General features: G+C 53.4%; 8 protein-coding genes across 8 annotated transcripts; 4 read left to right on the forward strand and 4 right to left on the reverse strand.

Annotated features, from left to right (window-relative positions):
* Nucleotide 1: 1 nt before the first annotated feature.
* LRP88_10514 (uncharacterized protein) lies at nucleotides 2-1,426 on the reverse strand (the record flags this gene model as incomplete). The annotated part of the gene is made up of 1 exon (XM_083246970.1): nucleotides 2-1,426. The coding sequence occupies one exon, from the start codon at nucleotides 1,424-1,426 to the stop codon at nucleotides 2-4; it is 1,425 nt and encodes a 474-aa protein (XP_083098083.1).
* A 1,970-nt stretch (nucleotides 1,427-3,396) lies between these two features.
* On the reverse strand, nucleotides 3,397-5,018 carry LRP88_10515 (DUF2013 domain-containing protein; the record flags this gene model as incomplete). Its single annotated transcript, XM_083246971.1, has 3 exons — nucleotides 3,397-4,278; nucleotides 4,349-4,881; nucleotides 4,961-5,018. The coding sequence occupies 3 exons, from the start codon at nucleotides 5,016-5,018 to the stop codon at nucleotides 3,397-3,399; spliced, it is 1,473 nt and encodes a 490-aa protein (XP_083098084.1).
* Nucleotides 5,019-5,680: 662 nt separating this feature from the next.
* LRP88_10516 (phospholipid:diacylglycerol acyltransferase) lies at nucleotides 5,681-7,585 on the reverse strand (the record flags this gene model as incomplete). Its single annotated transcript, XM_083246972.1, has 1 exon — nucleotides 5,681-7,585. One exon carries the CDS (start codon nucleotides 7,583-7,585, stop codon nucleotides 5,681-5,683), a length of 1,905 nt encoding a protein of 634 aa, XP_083098085.1.
* Nucleotides 7,586-8,896: 1,311 nt separating this feature from the next.
* LRP88_10517 (acyl-CoA N-acyltransferase) lies at nucleotides 8,897-9,517 on the forward strand (the record flags this gene model as incomplete). Its single annotated transcript, XM_083246973.1, has 2 exons — nucleotides 8,897-9,076; nucleotides 9,131-9,517. 2 exons carry the CDS (start codon nucleotides 8,897-8,899, stop codon nucleotides 9,515-9,517), a joined length of 567 nt encoding a protein of 188 aa, XP_083098086.1.
* A 313-nt stretch (nucleotides 9,518-9,830) lies between these two features.
* Nucleotides 9,831-10,874, reverse strand: LRP88_10518 (DUF1917 domain-containing protein; the record flags this gene model as incomplete). Its single annotated transcript, XM_083246974.1, has 3 exons — nucleotides 9,831-9,919; nucleotides 9,969-10,221; nucleotides 10,269-10,874. The coding sequence occupies 3 exons, from the start codon at nucleotides 10,872-10,874 to the stop codon at nucleotides 9,831-9,833; spliced, it is 948 nt and encodes a 315-aa protein (XP_083098087.1).
* A 989-nt stretch (nucleotides 10,875-11,863) lies between these two features.
* Nucleotides 11,864-12,802, forward strand: LRP88_10519 (diphthamide synthase; the record flags this gene model as incomplete). The annotated part of the gene is made up of 1 exon (XM_083246975.1): nucleotides 11,864-12,802. The coding sequence occupies one exon, from the start codon at nucleotides 11,864-11,866 to the stop codon at nucleotides 12,800-12,802; it is 939 nt and encodes a 312-aa protein (XP_083098088.1).
* Nucleotides 12,803-14,099: 1,297 nt separating this feature from the next.
* Nucleotides 14,100-18,192, forward strand: LRP88_10520 (karyopherin MSN5; the record flags this gene model as incomplete). Its single annotated transcript, XM_083246976.1, has 6 exons — nucleotides 14,100-14,966; nucleotides 15,019-15,207; nucleotides 15,256-16,134; nucleotides 16,183-16,286; nucleotides 16,344-17,350; nucleotides 17,402-18,192. 6 exons carry the CDS (start codon nucleotides 14,100-14,102, stop codon nucleotides 18,190-18,192), a joined length of 3,837 nt encoding a protein of 1,278 aa, XP_083098089.1.
* A 999-nt stretch (nucleotides 18,193-19,191) lies between these two features.
* On the forward strand, nucleotides 19,192-21,636 carry LRP88_10521 (transcription factor domain-containing protein; the record flags this gene model as incomplete). The annotated part of the gene is made up of 6 exons (XM_083246977.1): nucleotides 19,192-19,292; nucleotides 19,344-19,729; nucleotides 19,783-19,865; nucleotides 19,919-20,553; nucleotides 20,602-20,772; nucleotides 20,823-21,636. 6 exons carry the CDS (start codon nucleotides 19,192-19,194, stop codon nucleotides 21,634-21,636), a joined length of 2,190 nt encoding a protein of 729 aa, XP_083098090.1.
* Nucleotides 21,637-21,996: the final 360 nt, after the last annotated feature.

Genomic DNA, 21,996 nt, shown 5'->3' on the forward strand with positions numbered 1-21,996 from the left:
CTTACCAGCCGGCTGTATAGCTTTTGAGATATTTGCTCTTTCGCTCTAGCAATCCGGCCCGGATCTCCTGCGCCGCCTCGTGGTCCTGTCCGGGATAGTGAATCTGGTCCGCCGTCCTGAGGGGGATTGTCGGGTCGACGAATTTCTCGTCGTGGGTCACAAAGTGCATCCATTCGTGGTCCTTGGGCATGGAAATTGGACCGTCTCGAAGCTCGCCAATGACGCTATACGAGTTGTCGGCCTCACGCTTGAGGATGCCAGCGTAGGCATTATAGGCCTTCTGGATCTCTCCAACAACAATTGACTCTAGCTCTCGGCCCGAGTTCTCGAGGTTGAGATATGCCTGGTGCAGGTAATTCTCCTCGTCAATCTGCCGTTCCACCTGACGGTCAACAGCCAAGCGGAGCAAGTATGGGTCTTGTTTGCCGGTCGTCAACGACTCATCAAGCTCATTCCGCCCCAAGACGTCACCAAGAGTCTTGACTGCCTTGCGAGTGTGATCCATCTCTTTCTCAACCGAATTCTTGAAGTCACCCGAGAGGTTCTTAATTTCCTTGATCTTCTGCTGAAGATCGCTTCGCAATCCAGTGAGGGCGAGAATCACGTCATCTTCAATCTCCTTGGCCTTGTTGGCTTCGAGAACAGCGTTCTTGTTGTAGACTCGCAGAGATTGGAGCGCATCATCAATACCGGCTGATTGAAGGAAGCCAGGTGGTGCAGAGATGTTGTTGGAAACATTGGCCAGTTTGATGAGAGATTTGGAGCGGTGCTCATAGTGTGTCTGAATCTCACGAAAATATGCGATGAGATCCTTGAGCACCTTTCTCCAGTTCTGAAACCGGTTTGCGAGCGCATCGGTCGGGTTGCCAGATGTGGGAACCGGGCAGTGGAAAGCACTGTGCGCCTCGTCGGGATCCGACGTAGATTGCAAGGCAAGACTCTTGACGCTGCCAGCCCTCATGCTACGGCGGCTGCTGCTGCGCTTGAGGCTCCCATTGCGGCGCAGCGAGTTCTTCTTTTTGAGGGTGTTGGAGCGCACAGGGAGCGCTTGGTCGTCGCCAGCATTGAAGCTGTGCACCGAGTTGGCGCGCTGCATGCTTGCGCCGTTGTGAGGATAATCAAGAAGGACAGAAGGTCCACGCTGTGCGGCTCCCCATTCCTCGGTGAAACGACCCTGTTGTTGCGACAGCTGCTGCGGCGCGTGTGTGGAATTCGAGAGGTGGTAGTCGTCGTCGTATTGTGGATGAGGTTGCGTGTTTGCGTTGGCGGCCGTGTTGAGGGCGGTTGCGCGCTGGTATGAGGCCGAGGAGGATTCAGGAGAAGAATCTTGACCGTAAGAGTATGAATAGTAAGGACTCTGGGCAGAGGCCGGATGATGTGGAAGAGATGAAGGTTGGCCTTGGGATTGGGAGTGTGGTAGATCCATGGCGGAGGTGGCGCTGTTATCCCTCCTGCTCCCAAGTAGCTAGCAGGACAGGACTAGTGATGGTGTAGAAAAAGGACGGACAGGATGGACCACGAGGAGACCGAGATGGAAGGGCGAGGAACCTAGACAGTCAGTAGATGCGCAGTGTGGAGGGGAGTACTTTGCGCTGCAGCGGAGCATGCAGCTGGGCTGGGCTGGTTGCTGGGCGAAGAGGACGGGATGGACGCAACCAAAATCAGGGTGTAAACTTGCAGGTTACGTTACGGGCGGCGGGATGATGGTGTTGACGCAATGGGCGCACAATGGCCGCTGACGGCGCACGTAGACAGCCAGCGAGCTAGCACCAGAAGGGACGTCGCTCGAGTCCAGAAGTGAGACTAGTGGCTCCCAGAAGCCCACCTCACTGTCGTCTGTTCCAGTGTGGAGGGGGCCTGAGACAGCGATGATGATGATGGAGATGCGACGTACAGTATCTTGATTGATCGATTGATTGATGGATTGTCTGAGAGCTCAGCCTAGACGCAGCTCGAGTGGAGACGAGGGATGAGATTCGAGTCAGCGGGTAATGGACTGAAGATCAGGGTCTGTTCGTTGCAGGGAGGAAGCGTGAACGTGGAGGACAAAATCGACACAAGATGCAGCGAATCTAGACCTCGGTGTAGGTTTCGAGAGCTTGATGTCTGTTTATGGATCCAGCCGAGGACGATATAACTAGCAGACGCCAAGGATAGGACGGTACCAAAACGACCGAGCTGAGGAGAGGTACTAGAGGTGTGTCGGTGACAGCTTGGGCGGCAATGTATGATGTTAGTGATGGTCGTTGTGATGGTTTGTTTAGGGCAGGACAGGACGATGATGCAGATGTTCAGACAAAGCCAACAAGGGTAAGGGGCCGGTTCCCTGAGTGAAGTTGCCCGCCAAGAGCCCGTCACTTACACCAAATGGGCTCATCCAGCGGCGGTACTTGATAGGTACATCTTATGACAGCACCCAGACCCCCTAATTCTTGGCAGACAGGCAGCAAAAGACCCCTACGCATTTGTCAAGACTAGCACTTCAAAGGTACTTCTTTGTACCTTTCCCACTTGCAAACACCTGCTGCTTGCAGCCAGTTTCTTCCCCTTCCCCCACCTCCACTTCCCACCATGACGTCGCCGACGCCACTCCAAGAACGTTTCCCCCTTTGGTGATGCCTTCAGACCTGCAAAGACCAAACGACGATCGTCATCTTCCCCCAGAATCTCACGGTCCCCCGGTTTTGACTGTTTCTGCTATTGCTGCTCAGCCACGCGCCGGACGCACACGGCTCCGTCTGGGCCCGCGTCACGTTCCTGCGTTGATGTTCATTATCCCTCGGCATCACCGTCTCCCAGATCTGCAGCTTGTTGTTTCATCGACTCATTAATCACCTGGATGTCTCCGGCATGTGGGTTCTCCCTGGGCTTAGCGCTCTGTCGTCCCTACAGTACAGCCGGATCCGGCTCGGCACTCCTTCTGGGCTGAGTACCCGTATCTTTGAGTTCCTGGGCAAGACGCTGTGCAAACCTTGGGCTAGTTACATCCGAGTGTCTTTGAGTTGTCCATCTGGTATCACGGAGTCGCACAATCCCCTCAATGATGCCATCGTCACATGTCATCGTGAGACGTAAATTCTTCTGTCAACTCCTTTCTTACCAAGGAGCTTCTTCTCACGGGCCTATCCATTCACCAGCTCAGTATAGATAGTCTCGACACACTAGAGTAATGAGGCCGCCGGCGTTTATACTTGGCAATCTCCCCGAATAATCCCAAAACGCCGTGCCTGATGCTTTGTGCCCAACAAAGTGAAAGCTCCACAACGCCGTCGTCAAACCAACAGTTCCCTAGCGTCATGACCTTGATCGGTGCTCTCCACTACACACAGATCTTTCCCCAATAGTCTTCTGTAACTCTTGTTTTCCTGGTCATAAGTTATGTTTGTAAGAACGGGTTCACGCCTCCTGCTCTGGAACAGCCTCTGTGGCCGGCTCTGCAGGTGGTTTTTCGACCGTCTTCATCTTCCCTCGTCGTCTTGGCGGCGGTGCTTTGGGAGGAGTCTTCTTCTGGCCCCCGTTGACAAACTTTTGCGCGAACGGGACTCCATGTCGATGCTTTGGTACTGCTGGTAGAGGCTTCTTAGGCCTAGATGCCATCGTGACACCCTCCTCTGAGCCGTCGGCGTCCGCTCCTTCGCCTACACGGCTCGGCGTCTGCACACCGGGCTTCTCCTTAACTGCTGCCACGTCGCTTACGCTGATACTACTCGCGGTGTCGGAGCGCGACAGACTGATGCCCAAAAACCTGCGTGCCACCTCTGCCTCACCGGACCCTTGTGTGGGCGATTCCACCTCTTCAATCCATTTAACCTTTGAAACACGATCGACCAGACGTAATGTAGTCTCGTCAGCTGGCGCAAAATGCACATTATGCGACCCTCGAAGGATGTTTAGCACTCGAAGGATCTCGTCCTGCTTGTAGTGTGGCGGCTGGCTCAATTGGGTGTGCGCCAACAACGGATACAGGACTCGTAGGTAGGTATGCCTCAAAGACATCTTCTCATCCGGCAGGTCCATGAGGTTTCGAATGATGACGTCGAGGAGCACCCTCAGATCGTTTGTGTAAAAGTATTCGTATGTCGCCTTGTTTGTGAACAGGAGATACAACAGCTTCAAGATAAGTAACTGTAGCGAAGTCTCCGTTTCTCGGTTTAGAAGCAGGATAATATTCTCTCCAAAAGTCCTGAAGAACGGACCATGTAAACTCAGGCATTTGACAATTCTGTTGGTCAAGGGTGAGGACGGATCGTTGGCGGCATCGGTCGAAGCGAGCATATACTGTTCGTTCAAGACAAGCTGTTTTCATGTTAATCGCCACTGCACGCTAGTGTGATGTTCTGCTACTCACCAAAACTCTTATCGTAGGATAGTGGTAGGGATCATGAACATCATCAGACACCTCCTCAATCAGGCGGAACAGGTAGTGGACAAAGCCATCGTCGACCACCTGCAAGTCATCAACTCGAAGCCGCTCCATACGCGACATCTCGTACATGAGCTGTAGCAAAAGTCGATGCAAACGCGGATCAGCGTCTCGACGGCCATTGATGAGCTCAAGGAGGCGGGGGAAGCAGGCCTCGCCCACCATGCGGGGAAACATGGTCTCGTCCTGGCAACCATCGAGCAGGAGGAAGCAGGCGATGGCGTGGAGCGGTCCGATCTCGTCCTCCTGGAGGAGGCTGTAGATGATCTGGGTGCGGACGTATTCCTTGTTGGTCTGGAACAGGTCGCTGGCGAGGAGCATCTGGGCACAGGTGATGATCTCATCCTGGGACTCGCAGAAGTGGTCGCGGAGGCGGGTGGTCAGTTCTACCCAGGTGCGCAGGGCATCATCGATCGTTTCGTGGCTTTCGCACTTGCTCGAGACGCATTTTCCGAGTTCTGTAAGCACATGGTGTCAGTCCGCTTCGCTGCAGGCCAGTTATCTCGGCGGCAGATGCGCGCCGCCATCCAAACCCACCAGTCCAGAGCTGTTCTTCATCCTCAGGAGAGAGAGGAGCGTCGTCGAAATCTGCCATAATCCTCGATTTTCTGTGGGCACAACCGCCAATGCATCGGGTCCTGCTGCCGAGGCTGGATCCGCAGTTGCTATCGACGGGCGAGTTTACGCTGGATAGACGACGAGTCGACGGGCCAACTGACAATGGCTTCTTGGGGCAGTCGCAGGCGCAGGCGCAGGCGCAACGGTCATCTCCTGGCACGGGATGGACAGATCGAGCTGCGAAAGGAAGTTCGTGTTCCAGAATCGAGGTGGCGGGGTCGGGATGGATTACTGTGGCCGACTGTCACTGCAGCAGCCGTTGTGCCGTGACCTCATCTGGGGCCTGTTGGACATTGGCTTGGCGGAACCACCTAACATCCATTCAGAGAATGATAAACTGTCTGCGTGCGCTGAATTTCTTATTGGTGTGGCTGGTTTAGCTGCCGCACCGCCACACTTCTCTAGGCGCCGAATTCGGCTTCTCCAACACCACAGAGAATCATCCAAGGACGATACAGATATTCATGAATCTCCCCGAGCCTCGTCCCCTAATGGTGCATTCAGCGCATGCGAGGGTATTAGACTGTCAATCAAATGTTCTATACCCTTCTTGGTGACCAAGAATACTCCCAAACGCCAGATCAAAAGACCGCACATGGCTACTCTCGTGTAAACCAACATAGTGTCGAGTAGCTCACTCTATGAACCCGCCCCCTTATCCTTGTCCGTCTCTTCATCGTCGTCGTAGATCTTGACCTTGGCTGCATATTCGTTGATGTTGCTGATGACATTGTTTGTGATTGTGTCACCCTTCCCACCAGCCACCCGCAGCACCAGCTCGTTCAAGTTGTTTCGCCCCAGAATGTCGACGTGGTCAGCCGTCCGAGGGCCCCCTCGTGGGTTGAAACGTTCCGGTTCGTGAGGCATCTCGACTACCGTGACCTTGACCCCTGCTGGGTTGTAGCGCTTCATGTGCCAACCACGATTGCACATGTAGCCTGCGCTGATGAGATTCACTGTGCCATCTCCCTCTCCCAGAATCACGCCGTGGTCTACTTCACCATCAGTGTAGCCTGTGTCGATTGTGATGTTGAGATTTGTCATCAGTGGCTGGTCGGGGGGCCGGTAGTAATACGCTCGCTCGGTGGGTTTGCCAACACCATAGAAGCAGTAGATCTTCAAGCTGGGTGCAAGAGGTAGCCGGGTCTCGAGAGGGTTAATCCATTTCTTGGGGTCCAACTCGTTGGCTTCAACCTCAGCGATGGTATGAGCGACACCATGTGAATAGCTTCCTTTGATCTGATCCTGGTACCAGTCCTCAGTCGTGTTGAGCAGGTACGATAAGGAATCCTCAACTGTGAAGTTACGGTCGGGGGTTGTCCAGTTTGAACCAGTCCTGAAGTTCAACAATGATCCATATGAAAAGTTCTGGCCAGGCAAGTCATCGGGCGCCCAGGTCAGGTTGCCCCAGATGGCCTCGCCGCCAAGGGGCAACATAGACGAGAGTCCTGGCATGGCGCGGAAGATCTCGGTTCTCTCCTCCTTGCTGAGGAACTTTTCCAGCCCATACATGGCAAATGGATTTAGCTGGGCTGTGTCTCGCATCTCGCCAGAGAGAACGGCAGTCAGATCCTTGACTGCGCCGAGCATGCATCCACTAATGTTGATCCAGGAGTCGATGTGATGCTCAACCCAATCTTGACCGCCACGGCCGCCTTGCTCTGACTGCACCCAATGGAAGAAGTAGTAGAGGACCTGACTCCCCATACTGTGCGACGCGAGCACAACCTTTCTGTTATCAACAGCGACAGCGATTTCAATGTACGACTTGAGTCGGGTAAAGTATCGATCCCGAACCTCGAGATTGGGATACGACAAACGCCAATCATAAGATGCTGTGAAAGAGTTTGTTGGATCGTAGCCAATGGAAGCAAGATTCTCAAAAATCTTGTTCCAGATCCAGTAACCGGTAATGAAGAAGTCAGTCGCATCAAATCCCTGGGCGGCGCGTAACTTGACCAAGGGTGGATCAAGACCTGTCCTCTTGTCGAGCATGACGTGCTTCTTCCAGACCTCCTTGTCCATGACAAGAGCCTTCATCATGGTCCAGCTGCCCCAGAGTCGCTTCCTGAAGTAGGGCCTCGAGATGTTGGCGGTTCCCCACGACTCGAGTCCGGTAGAAATGACCCCGGGAATCATGATCATGGGATGGTACGCTTCCAGGCCCTCAGCGCGAGCCTTTGTGCCAACAGAAAAGGACTCATATGTCTCGGCAAACTCGCGCTCGCCTTGGATAAGATCGCGCATGTCCTTGACCAAGCCGGCGGGGAGCGCATCCAGCAGGCTGTCCATGGACAAGTCGGTGAACTCGGGAAACTCGATAAGGTCATTGCTTGAAGCGAAAAAGCCGGCAGCTATGATGCCAAACAAGCTACCAAGCAGGAAAATGAAGGTATTGCGGCGCTTGCGGGTCTTGGGGACGACGTGCTCGACGACATGGACGTGGGTGGCTGGGTTAGGTGTAGGGCTATCGTCCCTTGAGGTGTCGTCGCTATCGGCGGCCTTGGTCTCTTGGACATTGCGACGTCGCAAAGTAGTCGCCATGATGTCGAGCAGGGAGCGGGCCTCTTGAGAGGCACCGTCTGGTTCAATCTCTTGTGGGTGAGCGAAATGAAGAGAAGGGAACCTGGGAGTGCTGGTGTTTTAAGAATCGCACGTAGCTATGACGCCCATGTGGGCGCGTGCTTTAAAACAAAAACCGGGGGCCGCGAGGTCCGAAGGGTACAGTATTATCAGCAGCAGCTGAAAGGGAGCTTCGGATGAGACAATCGACACCAATAAAATACTCTGAAAGAAATGGCCCCTGAATGATAAACGGACAAAGTCAATGGCAACGTGGTAACATTTGCGCCTCGTCAAGAGTCGCGTCTGGTCTTTCACATGAAAGGTCCAAGCAGAGAGACATGCTAGTCGTGCCTGATAGGCAGGCACCTGACGTCAAAGTCAAGGCATGAGGCAGGAGGCACGAGACTTCAAGGCCTTAAATTACAGGGGTTCCTGACGAGTCAAAGCTCTTCGGAAGCTCCCTTGCTCTGAGATGCTCCCTCCACCATCCATCACAAAGCTTGGACAGCCTCTAAGCCTCCCTTCACTTGGGGTTGTACTGCATCCAGAGTCGAGACCCGGCCCGGTAGCTGTGGTCATGGAGCAATCGGCCCTAAGCGACCCCCGAAACCTCCGAATCGCGATTGGTTCCAGCGCTTACTGAGCGGACCGCCCACGCCGCCCCCACCCGCCATCCGCGCCGGACTCCGGTGCCATGAGCTGTGCCCGTGGCTTCAGGTCGGGTTGCATTTTGGGCTTGCCCCGCCCCCTCCACACTGTTGAGAGCTAAGAGAGCTCTTTAGAGGGCCCAAAGAGGAGAAGCTAGGTGTTCTGTCCGCTGCAGAGTCCCCTGCCAACCGCCAACTGCCCTGCGCGCCTTGCCCTCGTGGTCATGCACCAGGGGAATGCGGCTTGCTGCTGGCCGGCAACGCAGCCCACGCGCGATGACATCCATCCACAATTGCCCTGCCTGCTGAGTCTGGGATGTCCACCAATGCCTTGTTTGTAAGAAAATCGCCACCTCAGCCTGAACCCCCAAACCCTCAAATCTCAACCACCCTCCCACATGTTGTGACTCTTGCCGGCCTCTGAAGACTCACTCTTATTTACCCCTCCTCCGCAAGCACAGACCGATACCGGCTAAGCTCCATCTTTCTGCCCCTCACTAAAGACTTTGGATCTGGTCTCATTTCGACATCCGAGATCTCAACAACCTCAAGACAAGGACATCAACAAATTCCCGCTGCAGACTCACCGACCAAACAAGCACCGGTCTAATACCTCTTCTCCACCCAGAGACCCTTCTTTCCCATGGACCTTACCCAAATTGACAACCTCCCTGGCGAATTACGCTACGTCCAATACGAACATGCTCTCGAGGCCCAATATCTGCCCGCCATCCGCGCACTCATCTCCAAGGACTTGAGTGAGCCCTACAGCATCTATGTCTACCGCTATTTTCTGTGCCAGTGGGCACACCTCTGCTTCATGGTAAGACCTCTCTCCGCCCACGTTAATAACTAGCTCTCTAACAATATTCTCCAGGCGCTGAACCCCGTTGATTCATCTCTCATCGGCGTCATCATCTGCAAGCTGGAGATTCATGCTTCCCACTCCAACCCTACACGGCGGGGCTATATCGCCATGCTGGCTGTTGCCTCCGACTTCCGTGGCCATGGCATCGCCACGACTCTCGTCAAAAAGGCCATTGACGCCATGACCAAGCGCAACGCCGACGAGATTGTCCTCGAGACTGAGGAGACTAACGTCCCCGCCATGCGTCTGTATGAGCAGCTTGGCTTCCTGCGGTCTAAGAAATTGCACCGCTACTATCTCAACGGAAACAGCGCGTATCGACTTGTCTTGCCGCTCAAGTATATCGATCCCGACGCCAGCCCGAATGATCTCGATATTCTCGACATGCACGCGTAGCATTTTACGAACTTATGAGTGTGATCTGTTTGCTTGTATTTGTACCATGCGATTTGTACGGTTCTTTGGCTCTACTTGACACGGGCTCACACGGAAGCATTGGGGATCAGGTTGGCGCAGAACCAAGGATGGCATATCAGCGAAGCATAGGATCAGCTTCAGTGTCTTGACAGCTGGCGTTTGGTCTTTGTTGTTGGTTTTCACGATATTATGATTTCATGGATGTCTTTACACAATGTACCCCGATTTTCAGAAAGCCATACCCTAGGTTTCATATCTCTGCTCCTCCTTCGCTCCCATACGAGCCATCTGCTCAGTTCTTGAACATGTCATTCGAGCTATAGATGGACGCTTTTAGGCCCCAAATGTTCCCAGAAGATATTCCGATGTAGGTGTACGCATCTATGCATGTGAGTAAGCTTCAACCTTCCAGCAGGCAACAGTGACTCACCTGGCTTGTAGTAGATTGGCCGCCCTCGAGCCTCTACCAATCTGAGCTCTCTCAGCTTTTGGAGAACCCGGCCAACATCAGCCTTGTCTGCGAAATCGGTCGTATACACGCAGATGAGTCGATCCCTGCGAGAATCCTCGTCGACGGGCTTGGGGGCAACCTTTGCGGCAATGCCGAGTTCGTTGTTGGCTGTTGCCTTGGCCACTATGTCCCATACGTCGTTGACCTCTGCTGGAGGGCAAAAGAGCATCCACTAGATTAGTTAGCGAGGCTTAGGTGAGTGTTTCCCTGTCGACGTACCTTGCCTGCGCGGACTTTGGCGGCATGTGCCAGCTGCAGTATGTCCTCTGCCGCACTCTTCTTTTCCTTGTTGGCCTCTCGCTCCTGTACCGAAATGGGTACATTCCTCGGGATGCCTTGTATAAACCTGGAGGCAATTTGGAGTCTCTCGTGCCCGCCCTCTATGACAAGGGCTGTTCTGCTTCCCTCTTCCTCAGGGGCCTCGTCCTCATTACCCTTGCTAAGCTGGTTCTGGGCCATGGCCTTTTCTACCCGCGGGATGTAGGGGTTGCAGATGAAGATCCAGGGGGTTTCCTCTGACAGTTCTGTCGTCTTGGGAGGTAGTCGAACAAGAAACTCGTCCACGGTCTCTGTGAGCTGCCATGCGTAGGGAACACCGGCATAAGGGTTGTGAAGATGCGAGGTGTCGCCGATGAGGGTGCTGCGAGGGACAGCCCTCCCGGGGTTTTCTTGCTGCTGAAACATCCAGGCGTCGACGTCGAAGTCCTGGACACGTTGCTGGAGGTTCATGACTGTTTCCTCGTCGCCTATCTCAGGTAAGTTGATGTCTGAGGGTTGGGAAAGGTTGAGGTTACCGTAGAAATCAGAATCATCAGAGATATCCATGATGTCGAATTTTTAGGGGTGGCCGGATAGGCAGAGATGATAGAGCTGCCTAAGGATTACAGGGTCTGATACTATGTGAATAATGATGCCTAGAGGCAACTGTTTTCCCTTAGGAAGTGCCGGAAAGAGTGGGGCTGGCTTGAAAGGACCCTGAAAAATAGAGAACAAAGAGAAACAAGAGGATATCAGCGCTGAAAGATGTTTTATGAGGCTGGCGGTGTTGATTGCGTGTTGACGTAGATAAAGGAGGAGGCGCCTCTTGACAAGGAAGTCGCAGAAGCAAGTTCGCGTTTACTTATGACGGGGATAGTGACGCTAGGGAGCCGGCAGTTGAAGGAGCTCTTTGAGCCTGGCAGCAGAGCACCAGCAAACAAACAAATTTTGAAAGAAATGATCAATTGGTAAGCGTGAGATCACCACAGTATGATAGAGCCAGTTTGAGCTTTACAAATCCCCCATGTCTTCGTACCGCGTCCCTTCAAACGCGAACCGGAGGAGCTTGACCAGCTCCGACCCCGGCAGACGGCAAGCCACCCGTTTGCCCCGCCGCGGATAGACTCCATCCGTTCGCCGTTGATTTGCTTTGCTCTGCTTTGACGAAAAACCTTGTCTCTTTTTCGACATACCAAAGTACCAGCCTTTCGCTTACTCAAAGGGGGGGAATGGGAATAATGGACGACCTGAACCTTGTTTTCTCAAAGGTCTCGCTGACTTTGGACCTTCCACCGAGCTGTATCCAGTTCTGCCCGGCGCATCCAGAGTTCTTTGTGGTGGGGACGTATAATCTTCAAAAGGACGATACGCAAGAGGCTCAAGGGGAAGATGATGAGTCTGTAGCTGCAGCCAAGACTCCTCAGAGTCGGAATGGCAGTTTGCTTGTTTTTAAACTAAATGGTACGGAGCTGTAAGTGCTGCTCTGCCCCTGTCAACGGACAAGCTTACAATGGTCTAGTGACCTAGTTCAAACCGTCTCACAACCATCGGCCATATTGGACCTTCGATTTCACCCTTCTAAAGAGTCTGGGGATATCCTAGCAGTGGTATCAAGCACAGGGACACTTGCAGTCTTCAAGTTGGACCCCACTCAGAATGCCTCATCGCCTCTGGAACATATTGCGACCAGCCGATGTGACGACATTGGAGAGGACGTCTTGTTCCTGCAATGCAACTGGCATCCTGCCATACCGAGATTGATAGGAGTCACTACTTCTACTAACTCTGCGAGATTGTTACGTCTGGACGACAAGTTTTGCATCACTGAGCAATATGCCGACCTGAATATCCCCAACTCTCTTGAGGCGTGGTGCATCGCCTTTTCTCCAGGGACAGAGGAGTCGGATCATGAAAAGGCCCAGGTGACGGCATACTGTGGCGGAGACGACTCTATGCTTCGCTATACATCATGCGTCTGGGACACAAAGGACCCGGATTCACCTTGCGAAGAGCCTTATCCTCCCATGACGATCAAAGGAACCCATACCGCAGGCGTCACAGCGATCCTGCCGCTTCCGCTGTTTGTGAAAGACCATGGAAGAGTGGCTGTGACGGGAAGTTATGATGACCACTTGCGCGTCTTCATCATCCACGATCTTCACGATACCTTTGGAATGAAGAGAGTTGAGCTGGTGCTGGAGGAGAACCTTGGAGGCGGAGTCTGGCGACTTGACTTGGTGAGTATCAAAGAGGACTCAGGGTCTATCAAAGTGCGGATCCTCGCATCATGCATGCACGCAGGTGCCAGGTTGATAGACCTGGAGGTCAAAGAAGGACAGGAATGGAGTTGTACTGTGCTTGCAAGATTTGAAGAGCACAAGAGCATGAATTACGGGAGCGATTTTGTGCGAGAGGAGGGTGCTGGAGACGGACTGCGGTGCGTGTCTACCAGCTTCTATGATAAGTTGCTTTGTCTTTGGGAATATGTGCCGTAGTCATGAGGTTTATAATATTAAGAAGTGTCAAAGAGTTCCTTGAATATTCATTGGTGGTTGAGTGAGTGTGATAACAGACTGTTCTGCCACGTGCAAGAACGAGCTGTTAACCAGTCAGGTTTCAGTAGCGCATGAATTTCCTCAGAATCAGCATCCTTGCATGCCAACCAATGCAATCGCTGATTATCTTGATTGTTCTAGATTCCTTTCAACCGTGTTTCACGGGGATGGATGAAATGCACGCTTGACAACCACAAGCCGGTGGACAAAATCAGTCATATGAGTGACGATCAAATGCCCCCTCACGGGCGGCGCGGGGTTGAAAATGGAGCCTGTTGGAGTCCAGGATCGGGCTCGTCGTCCCATCCCTCTCAGCCTTGCAGCCTCTGAATCGGCCCCCCTGCAAGACAAACCTGAACCTGGAAACTGCCTGGAAGAAGGGGCGAAGGGGGCCCCATGGAGCTGGGCCACAGGGACATGCATCTGGAAGCTGGCTGGGGGGTGGAAGAAAAAGACGGTCACTCGTGGTGAGGCGGGATGCACCACGTTGCAGACAAGGCGGTGATGAGGACGCAGGGGCGGAGATTAAAGATGAGGCAAACGATGGTGACACAGCTTTAATCTTTCTCTTGCACCTTCTTTCACTTCTTTCCCACTCATTCACGTTTCTTTGTTGCGCTGGCCTTTGACCGTCATTCGCTCAGCTGTCCCTTGTATTTTGTCCAACCCCCCTGTCGTGCCCCGCCGCCATTTTTAGGTCCAGCGCTGGACGGCCTGTCGCTTTCGGCTCTCTCACTCAACCTGAGCTTTTGAATTTTAGCCCAACACTTCTTCCTCTCTCCGGCAAAGCACAGCACCATCTATCGTGAAGACAGCTTTGGTCAGCAACTTTGATCTCAACCTCTTTCTCTCTCTTTTTTTACACAACGCCCTCGCTCGACGAGTTTGCTTCGAATCTTCATTGGCTTCTGTCATTTCTTGCGTCATTCACTCTGCTTTTGCTTGATTGCTTGCTTTTAATCATCTTGGTACCCCGTCCGTCTTGCTCTCTCGCATCCACTTCACTTCGGTTACTGTCGCAAACAGCCTCGAACGGCGAACAGCAAACAGCAAACAATCTCCTTCGACTACCTCATGATCTCGGCCCGAATCAACCCGTGAATCTGCTTTTAAGGCCCTTTGCGTAGATCGCGCGCGCTTCTTCCTCTGCGCCTCGCTGCTTCCGTGTAGTGCATCGCAACCCGCCCATCCCATCGAGCGATCGACCGCCCGCGTATCGGCGACAAACGATAACGAGATGGAGGCCAACGGTAGCTCCCTGCCGTCGGCCGGAGCTGGCGGTGACTCTGAAGTTCTTACCAAGATACACCAGGCCCTCGAGGTCGTCCACAGCCCGTACTCGACCAACGATGCCCGTCGCCAGGCCCAGTCCTTCCTCGAGGAGGTCAAGGACATCCCCGAAGCCCCCATGCAAGGCTACAACCTCGCCTCGGACAAATCGCAGTCCCCCGTCGTCCGACACTACGCCCTCTCCCTCCTCGAGCATGCTATAAGATACCGCTGGACATCATACAACCAGGAGCAGGCAGACGCCGTGCGGCGCTGGGTCCTGAACCTGGGTCAGGCTGTGTCAAGAGAGGACCCGTCATACCTGAGGAACAAGACAGCCCAGCTCTGGGTTGAGATCGCCAAGCGATGCTGGGGCGCCGAGTGGATGGATATGGACGCCATGCTCTACCAGCTGTGGGAGATTCCCGACTCGTCGGTGCACAAAGAGCTCGTCATGTTTGTCCTCGAGAACCTTTCTGACGAGGTCTTTACGGGCGATGACTCAGTAGTTGCCCTCCGAGAAGGAGTACTCAGCAAGGCGTGCGTCGAGATCTTCACCCCTACCGCGGTACTGGTCGAAGCGTTTCCCAATCGACAACCTGGGCCACCCGTGCGACATGGCGATGACGGTTGGCTCACTCGCCTGTCCAGCTTCCTGGACTGGTGCCTCAATGCGGCGCCAAAGGACAACGACGAAGTCAAGTCGTGCATACTCAAGGGCTTTTCCGTGTTCCTGTCCCTGATGCCGTGGGCCATCCCGAAAGCAGTGTCTGCTGCTCGATGTGTTGAAGTTATGTGCGCTGGTCTCGCCTCGAGCCAGGTAGCTATCCAAAAGGTATGACAACACCACATTTTATCTGAGATGCTGGGCGCTAACTGAGTCGCAGGCTGCCCTTGAAGCCCTTCACGCACTGTATTGCAGAACAAACTTTTCAGACAGCGAGTTCCGAGACTTGGTTGCCCCCATGTACAGTCGCTCATCCATTGAACTGTGCCAGCGCCTCTTTGAATGGTCGGCTGTAGACCCGGAGGATATTGATGAGGACAAATACCAAACCCTCAAGAAGCTATCCGAGGTATGTAAGATGGCTATCAGCCTAGGCGCTCACTAACAATCATTATAGATGCTCTCCTGTCTTGGAGACTACTTTCACCGAAAGTTCCCGAGCCTCCCCCCTGAAGCTGCGAAGCAAGAATTCCTACAGCTCCTGGTCCAGGTGGTACAGCATCAGAGCTTGATGGTATCGATCCCAGTCCTCGTAACTTGGACACGACTCCTCAGCATGCGCTCAATCGGCCCCAGCGAACTTGTCTCTCCATTGATCGGATCACTTCTGGAGATCTGCAGCTCAAGACTGGTTCGATATGAGAACTTGCCCGAGGACACGCAAGAGCCGACATTCCTCTTCCTCATGGAGGACACCGATACAATCCCAGAACGACACGCTTTCCTTGGAAACTACCGCAGATACAGTTCGCAGGTCATCGAGGCCATCGTGCAGTTGAAGCTTGTCGATGCGATCTCACACATCCTCGGCCGCACAGAGGAATTGTTACAACACCTATACGACGGACAGCCTCCTTTAGACAAACAGACGTACTTTAAGCATTCGATGCCGGTTTTGCGAGTTGATTCTCAATTCACGGTTATCGAGGCAACCCTCAAGGGCTACGCCAAGTGGCGCAAGAACCGCCCGGCAGAGCATCAACAGCAGGGGCCAGAGCTGGAGGCAAATCTGGAGACCTGGTGCAATAAACTGCTGGAGATGAGTTTCGAGGACCCCATGATCCGGAAACGCACCTTGCAATTGCTCGTCTACTTTTCTACGACTGCACTAAACAAGAACGCTACCTTCATGCTCAAGGTTTTGGAGCATATCTTGCTTACCTGGCCTGCTCTTCAGCCAGAGTACCGTGCTTTCAACGACGCTATCAAAGATTTGCAAGGAGAGAGTATGGTAGAGTTGCAGAGGCTGGCGTCAGAAATGCCGGACCATCTTTTGGTGAGACACTCTGACAATCCTCCAGATGCGTGCTAACCTCCATCCCAGGGTGTTTATGATCAAATCGAGAACAGAGTGAATGAAATGATGTCATCGGGATCGCTTGATGAGAAGCGCTCTATAGCATACAAGAGCTTTCTCTTCATCATCATGTAAGTCGTCATGGAAACTGGGCGGCTAGTCCCATAGCAAGACTGACAACATTGCAGACACCGAGCCACGAGTGTGGATACTCAGGCCAAGATCCAAAAACTTCGAGAGTTCATTGATCCCGTCAAGGCACAGTGGCAAAACGAGAACGTGCGAACCGCTCTTAAATCGTACAGTAACTTCTGCGAGCTGCTGGGGTTGGACAAAGCTCAGAACTACCTGGCCAGCCGACGTGCGCATGAGATTTCTGACTGGGGCTCACGCGAGCTCGATGCAGAGGGTTTGGCGCTTCAGAACGAGCTTGAGGAGCGTTTGAAGCTTCTCCCACTTCGATCGACCAAGTCTTTCCTCGCATTCTCAGTCGAGCGGCTCGACAAGTCATCAGCCGCCTTCAAGGCGTCGTATGCCCTTTGGCAGGAAGGCTTCTCCAACATCCTGGCAGACCTCCTCGAGTTCCTGAGCTTTGCGCATGCCTCGCACAACCCAGATAACTGGGCAGGTTTGCCTCTCGAGATGAGACCAATGGTCAACCGGGTTCTGAGTGATCGATTCTGGCAGGCTGGCATCTCGGAAGGAAGCAAAGACGACTTTTACGCGCGAGTAATGGACAAGAAGAACACAATCGAGGGACTTGCCTCGACGATCCGCGGGTCGGTTCGGTTCGTCCGAGAAACTGCCTATGCCATCATCTACTGCATGAGCCGACTGGAGAGGCAGTTCTATGGATTCGAAGGACTCTCGGCACCGCTATCCAAGGCTCTCTTTGCTGATTCGGTCTGGCTGTCTACGCACCAGCAGAGCAATCTTCTGAACTTGGTGCGGTACTTGGTTGATGACTGCCCTGTCGACTACCGAGAGCATTTCCTCCCACAACTCCTGGCAGCGTGCTTCCAGCAAATGGATGCCAAGATCAACGGCGAGTGGGAAAAGATGGAGCGCCAGCAGCAGGTGGCTGCAGATGGCGAGGCGGGCTTGAAGGAGGAGATGAAGGCAGAGAGCATCCTACGCCAGGTGACATATACAGCAGTGCTGATGGTGGCTGACTTTTTGGACCCAACCAAGCTCAGTAAGTTGTCATCTCGATGGGCCGCGGTCAACCAAACTAACTGTTTCTCAGACGGTCCCCTGATGGGATATTCGGAGACGGCAGGCGATGAGGCAGAGCCAGAGCCTGAGTCTAACTACCCAACTCTTCGACGATTCTGCCTTATCCATCAGCAGGTGGTGGAGCCGCTGCTTGTCTTCTGCACTCATGGCATTCGGATGCGAGATACACGCTGCTGCAGTATGATCCTGCGACTGTTCATCTCGCTGGTTCCCGAGTTTCATCTTGTGGATGGCCAAGTGCCCAAGTCGGTGGTGCAGAGCCCGCTTGACGGACAGCTGGCTGGGGATAAGTTCCCCATCCCTCCTTCGATCTCCAACGCTATCCGTGAGTACATCTCACTGGATGTGCTCAAGGCGTGCATCACGTCGTTCCACGAGCCGTACTTTGTCGAGCTCCAGAAGGAGCTTGCCGCACTGATCGCAGCCATCGTGGTCTTCTACAGCCCGATCACAACAACACCTAGAGATGTGCTCCTATCGCTGCCCAATGTCAACCCAGCAGACCTGGATCGGCTCTCGGCTTACATGGCCAAGCCCGCATCACACGCACGACAGCAACGAGCGTTGGTGCTTGACCTTCTGAAGGACCTCAAGGGGGTCAGTGTTTCGGAGATGGGCAAGCTGCCCAAGAGCAGCGGCTTTGGAGGATCGAGCCGCAAGCGAAGCGGCCGAAGCAAGATGGCACAGCAGTTCATGGTTGAGCCTCAGTCGGGGCCAGGGGCGACCAGATCAGGGATGGAGGTGGCACGTAAGACGACGCCGGATGGACTGGAGGGGGTTTCCAATCTGTTTGAGGGATAGAGCCTGGATGATGAGCAGTAATTGGGGCCCCCAAGAGGACAGGGAGAAGTTACAAGGGGAGGAGGTTCGTAAAGGAGAAGAGAAACAGGGACAGCCAGGTCGATTGCTTTTCCCGCCAGTCACTGTACGGTCGCGCGATTGGGAGTACTATCTAGAGGCGTCGAGGAGGACAGAACCATGAATTGGGATGGGTCATTGGGAGTACTTAGAGCGAGCATAGGTTAGGTTAGGGAATAGGACTTGACATGTTTCTGGATGAGTTGGACTGTCGGTTCCAAGACAAGCAAGAGATGGCGTTTAAACTTGATTCACATGTTGAGGGATGATTATGACAACTCAGGTTCATGTCCGGGTCGATGAGGGCATCATTGGCTGGTTCAGCCATGAGTGTGCCGGGCCGGTGACAGGTACAACATGTCATGACGATCCCTCTTGCAAGACCCGCCGCCGGCACCTCTGGCCGTTCCGTTTCCGGGATAGCTAGGCAGGGTCCAGGTCCATCCAAGCCAAGCATTTAAGCCCCAAACTACATGTGACGTCGCCGTTCGTGGAGGGTGTCTCCGGGGAAGCAAGCCGGGGGTACAAGGGCCAACAACCTACAGATCAAGAGACAGGAAGACATGCAAGTGGCGATGCGGGTAATAAAGCCCTGAGAGACAAAAGAGGCTGTGAAAGGCCTAGCTCGATGGTGGCAACTGACAGAATGCAAGACGCTGGAATCAGGCAATTCTGTCAAGGTCGCGTGTTTTTTTTTTTTCTTATGTATTATGTATGCGAAACGAAAAACCCGGGGACCGGAGCTTGGTGAGGCCAGCGACCGGGCCGTGGCTCGCACACCGGCACATATATTCCATGATTCTCCGTCCTTTCTTCTCCTGTTGATACTCTTTTTCTCGTTTCTGGACATTGAATTCCGGCATTTATACTTGACCGGCACATTGATATTGGTGACTTTCGTCAGCTTTTTGTCCCGTCAGCTGCAGACGCATTACTCCAATCATGCAGGGTCGAAATATGACGGCTCATGACCGGCATCCTTCGGCGTCACAGGCAAAGCCGCAGCCAAGAGTCAACAAGAGCCCCAGAAGAGCGACGAGAGCGTATGTATATCATTTAAATGCCGTGGGTCTACTCAAAACTCACATCTTTAGATGCGACGACTGCCGCCGTCTCAAGGAAAAATGCATCGGCACCGTCCCCTGCGACAGGTGCAAGAAATCAGGCCGCTCATGTCAGTTCAGCAATAGCTTCAGGAGAACCCGCGTTCCCCGTGCTGCATCTACGAGCAAGACTTGCCCTGGAAACCGTGCTGCCGCCGCTGCCGATTCTTCTGCCTTTTCCGAGATTGAGAGGATCCAGGCCCTCGAGCAGATTGCCCGGTACTATACGGGGTTGGAGCAGTGCAGCTTGGAGAATCTGAAGGAGGTTATTGGGAACTTTGCCCAGGATGAGGGGGGGTTGTTGGATGTTGAGGTTGATGATGGGAGTAGTGATGGGAGGGAGGATGCTATGGAGGCTCTGACTCCGGCTTCGAGCGGTAAGTGGTCATGATATGACTATACCATGGATAACTAGCTAACATCATGCAAGTACATGCGGAATTCTCACATTCTGACTTTTCTCGTCGAGTACAGCAAAAAGTCAGGGATGAACTCGACGATCCCAACTACGAGGTACGTCTACCCAACTCCACAGAGGAACAAATACCAACGTCTCGATGATTCAGTGTCCGAGCCCAGAAACCGCAGTAGAAGAATCAAATCCTTCTACCCACCTCCTCTCCAGAGACGCCGTCGTCCTCGAAGCCGTCTCGCTCTTCCCGCCCGCGCACTCGGCCCTCATCCTGCTCAACGTGTTTTTTGAATTTGCTCAGACAAACTACTTTTACGTCGACGAAGAAACTCTACGGCAACGGCTGGATCAGTTTTACTCTTCGTCCGCACGGGTGGGTATAAACGACGCTCCCTGGGTGTGCACCGCTCTCATGGTGTTTGCCCTCGGGATGCAGTTTGCCCACCTGTATCAGCCATCGTCGAGGAGTTCTTGCGGGGGCCTCATGAGGGAGGCTTACAGCGTCTGTCAGACAATGGATGATGCTCTTGCGTTGACGTTTTACCGCAAAGCGTCCAACATGATTCCTGACATTCTTGCGATGGCTTCACTCGAGAGCATCCAGGCTTTCCTTCTTTTGGGCATCTACGTGCTGCCCATCGATCCTGCTGGCTTGTCCTGCACCTATTTTGGAATCGCTATCAAAGTTGCTACGCAGAGCAACATGCATCATAAGAGCGGTGATGAGTTGTCTGCGCGGGAGGCTGAGTTGAGGAAGAGGGTTTGGTGGACAGCATACACATTGGAAAGGTATGTGAGGTGGTTATCTACACCGTAACAGTGACTGATATTCAGCAGGCGGATTTGCATTCTTCACGGAAAACCAGTTTCGATTTCAAGACTCGACATCGACGCCAATCTACCGACTGATTTGGTTGAGCTGCAGCCCAAGGAGAGAGTCAACCCTTTTCAAAATAACCTTGCCATGCTGAAGTTGACGATTTTCATGGAAGATGCGCGAGACGGAATGTGAGTTTCTTTCTTTCGAATGTGAGCATTCAGGGGCTAATCAACAGCAGACTGGCTTTGAAAAACAGCGACAAGGCACAGCGAGTCAAGGCCTTCCAGAACATCATCAAAGTCAAGGAGAGACTTCAGAACTACTGGCACAGCCTCCCCGACGAAACCTACTGCCGCAACCTCACCTCTGGAAGTCCCCTATTCCGGTCCAACATCCACCTCGCCCTCTCCTACCACCTCGTCCACATCTCCATCGGCCGGTCCTTCATCTTTGACGAGTCGAATATCAAACCGAAAGATGCAGAGTGGCTTGGGCTTCGCAAGGAGCTGGTTGATGATTGTGTCGCTAGTGCTGTTTCTGTCATTGACCTTTGTCAGATTCTTCAAGACAAGGGAAGTCTTTCCAAGTCGTCATACACAGAATTTAGCTCGTGTTGCGCCGCCGTTTTGGCGCTGGTAGCTAAGGCCGTGTCCGACAAGAGTGGCCAGCTGCAGGACGCAAGCAAGAGAGGAATGGAACTCCTAAGAAACATGTCCACGGGCGTCTTTTCAACAAGCTGCGAGAAACGCGCCGTCGAGGGTCTAGAAGCCGCTTTCAACAGGCTGAATCACAAAGAGGACGAGTCCGCCAAGTGTGACGAGGCTGGATACATGCAGTTCCGGAACTGGGTTGCCATGCAGCAGATTCTCCCTGGGGAAGCACTCCAGCTACCGAAGCAGGATAATCCCATGATGAATCTGTTCGGACCGTCGTCGGCTGGGAGTCAATATTCGGCCAAGACGAATGGGTGTGCGTTGCCTGGGTACGCGGAGCTGAGTTCTCTGCCGGATCTTGGGGAGTGGTTTGATCATGGATTTGGGCAGGGCGTTTGAAGGAAAGGGGATTTGTTTATATGGGCTTCACGACACTTATCACGACATATATATGACGGCAGGCGCATTCTTATTTTCGGAGAGTTATCTATTACTTAGGGTGTCTTTATCCTAATTTCGATTGTTTAGGTTATCCTCATCCTAACCTCCTGGGTTGACTGTGAATCAGTGTCGCTTCATCTCTTGCTCTTAAGCCTCGCGCTCTTCATCTTCTCTCTCTTTCCCCTTCTCTCCTTTTCATCTTCTCCACCTTTCATTGACCCAGCCCAGCCCAACCCAGGCGAGGCCAGCCCTCGAGATGTTGACGAAATTATCACCAGAAGTTCTCCATCTGGTGGCTCGGCAGGTGAGATACCCCAA

The sequence above is a fragment of the Fusarium phalaenopsidis genome (genome assembly GCF_050370095.1).
Source record: "Fusarium phalaenopsidis strain FUZ10S chromosome Unknown contig_32304, whole genome shotgun sequence".
Classification (NCBI taxonomy): domain Eukaryota; kingdom Fungi; phylum Ascomycota; class Sordariomycetes; order Hypocreales; family Nectriaceae; genus Fusarium; species Fusarium phalaenopsidis.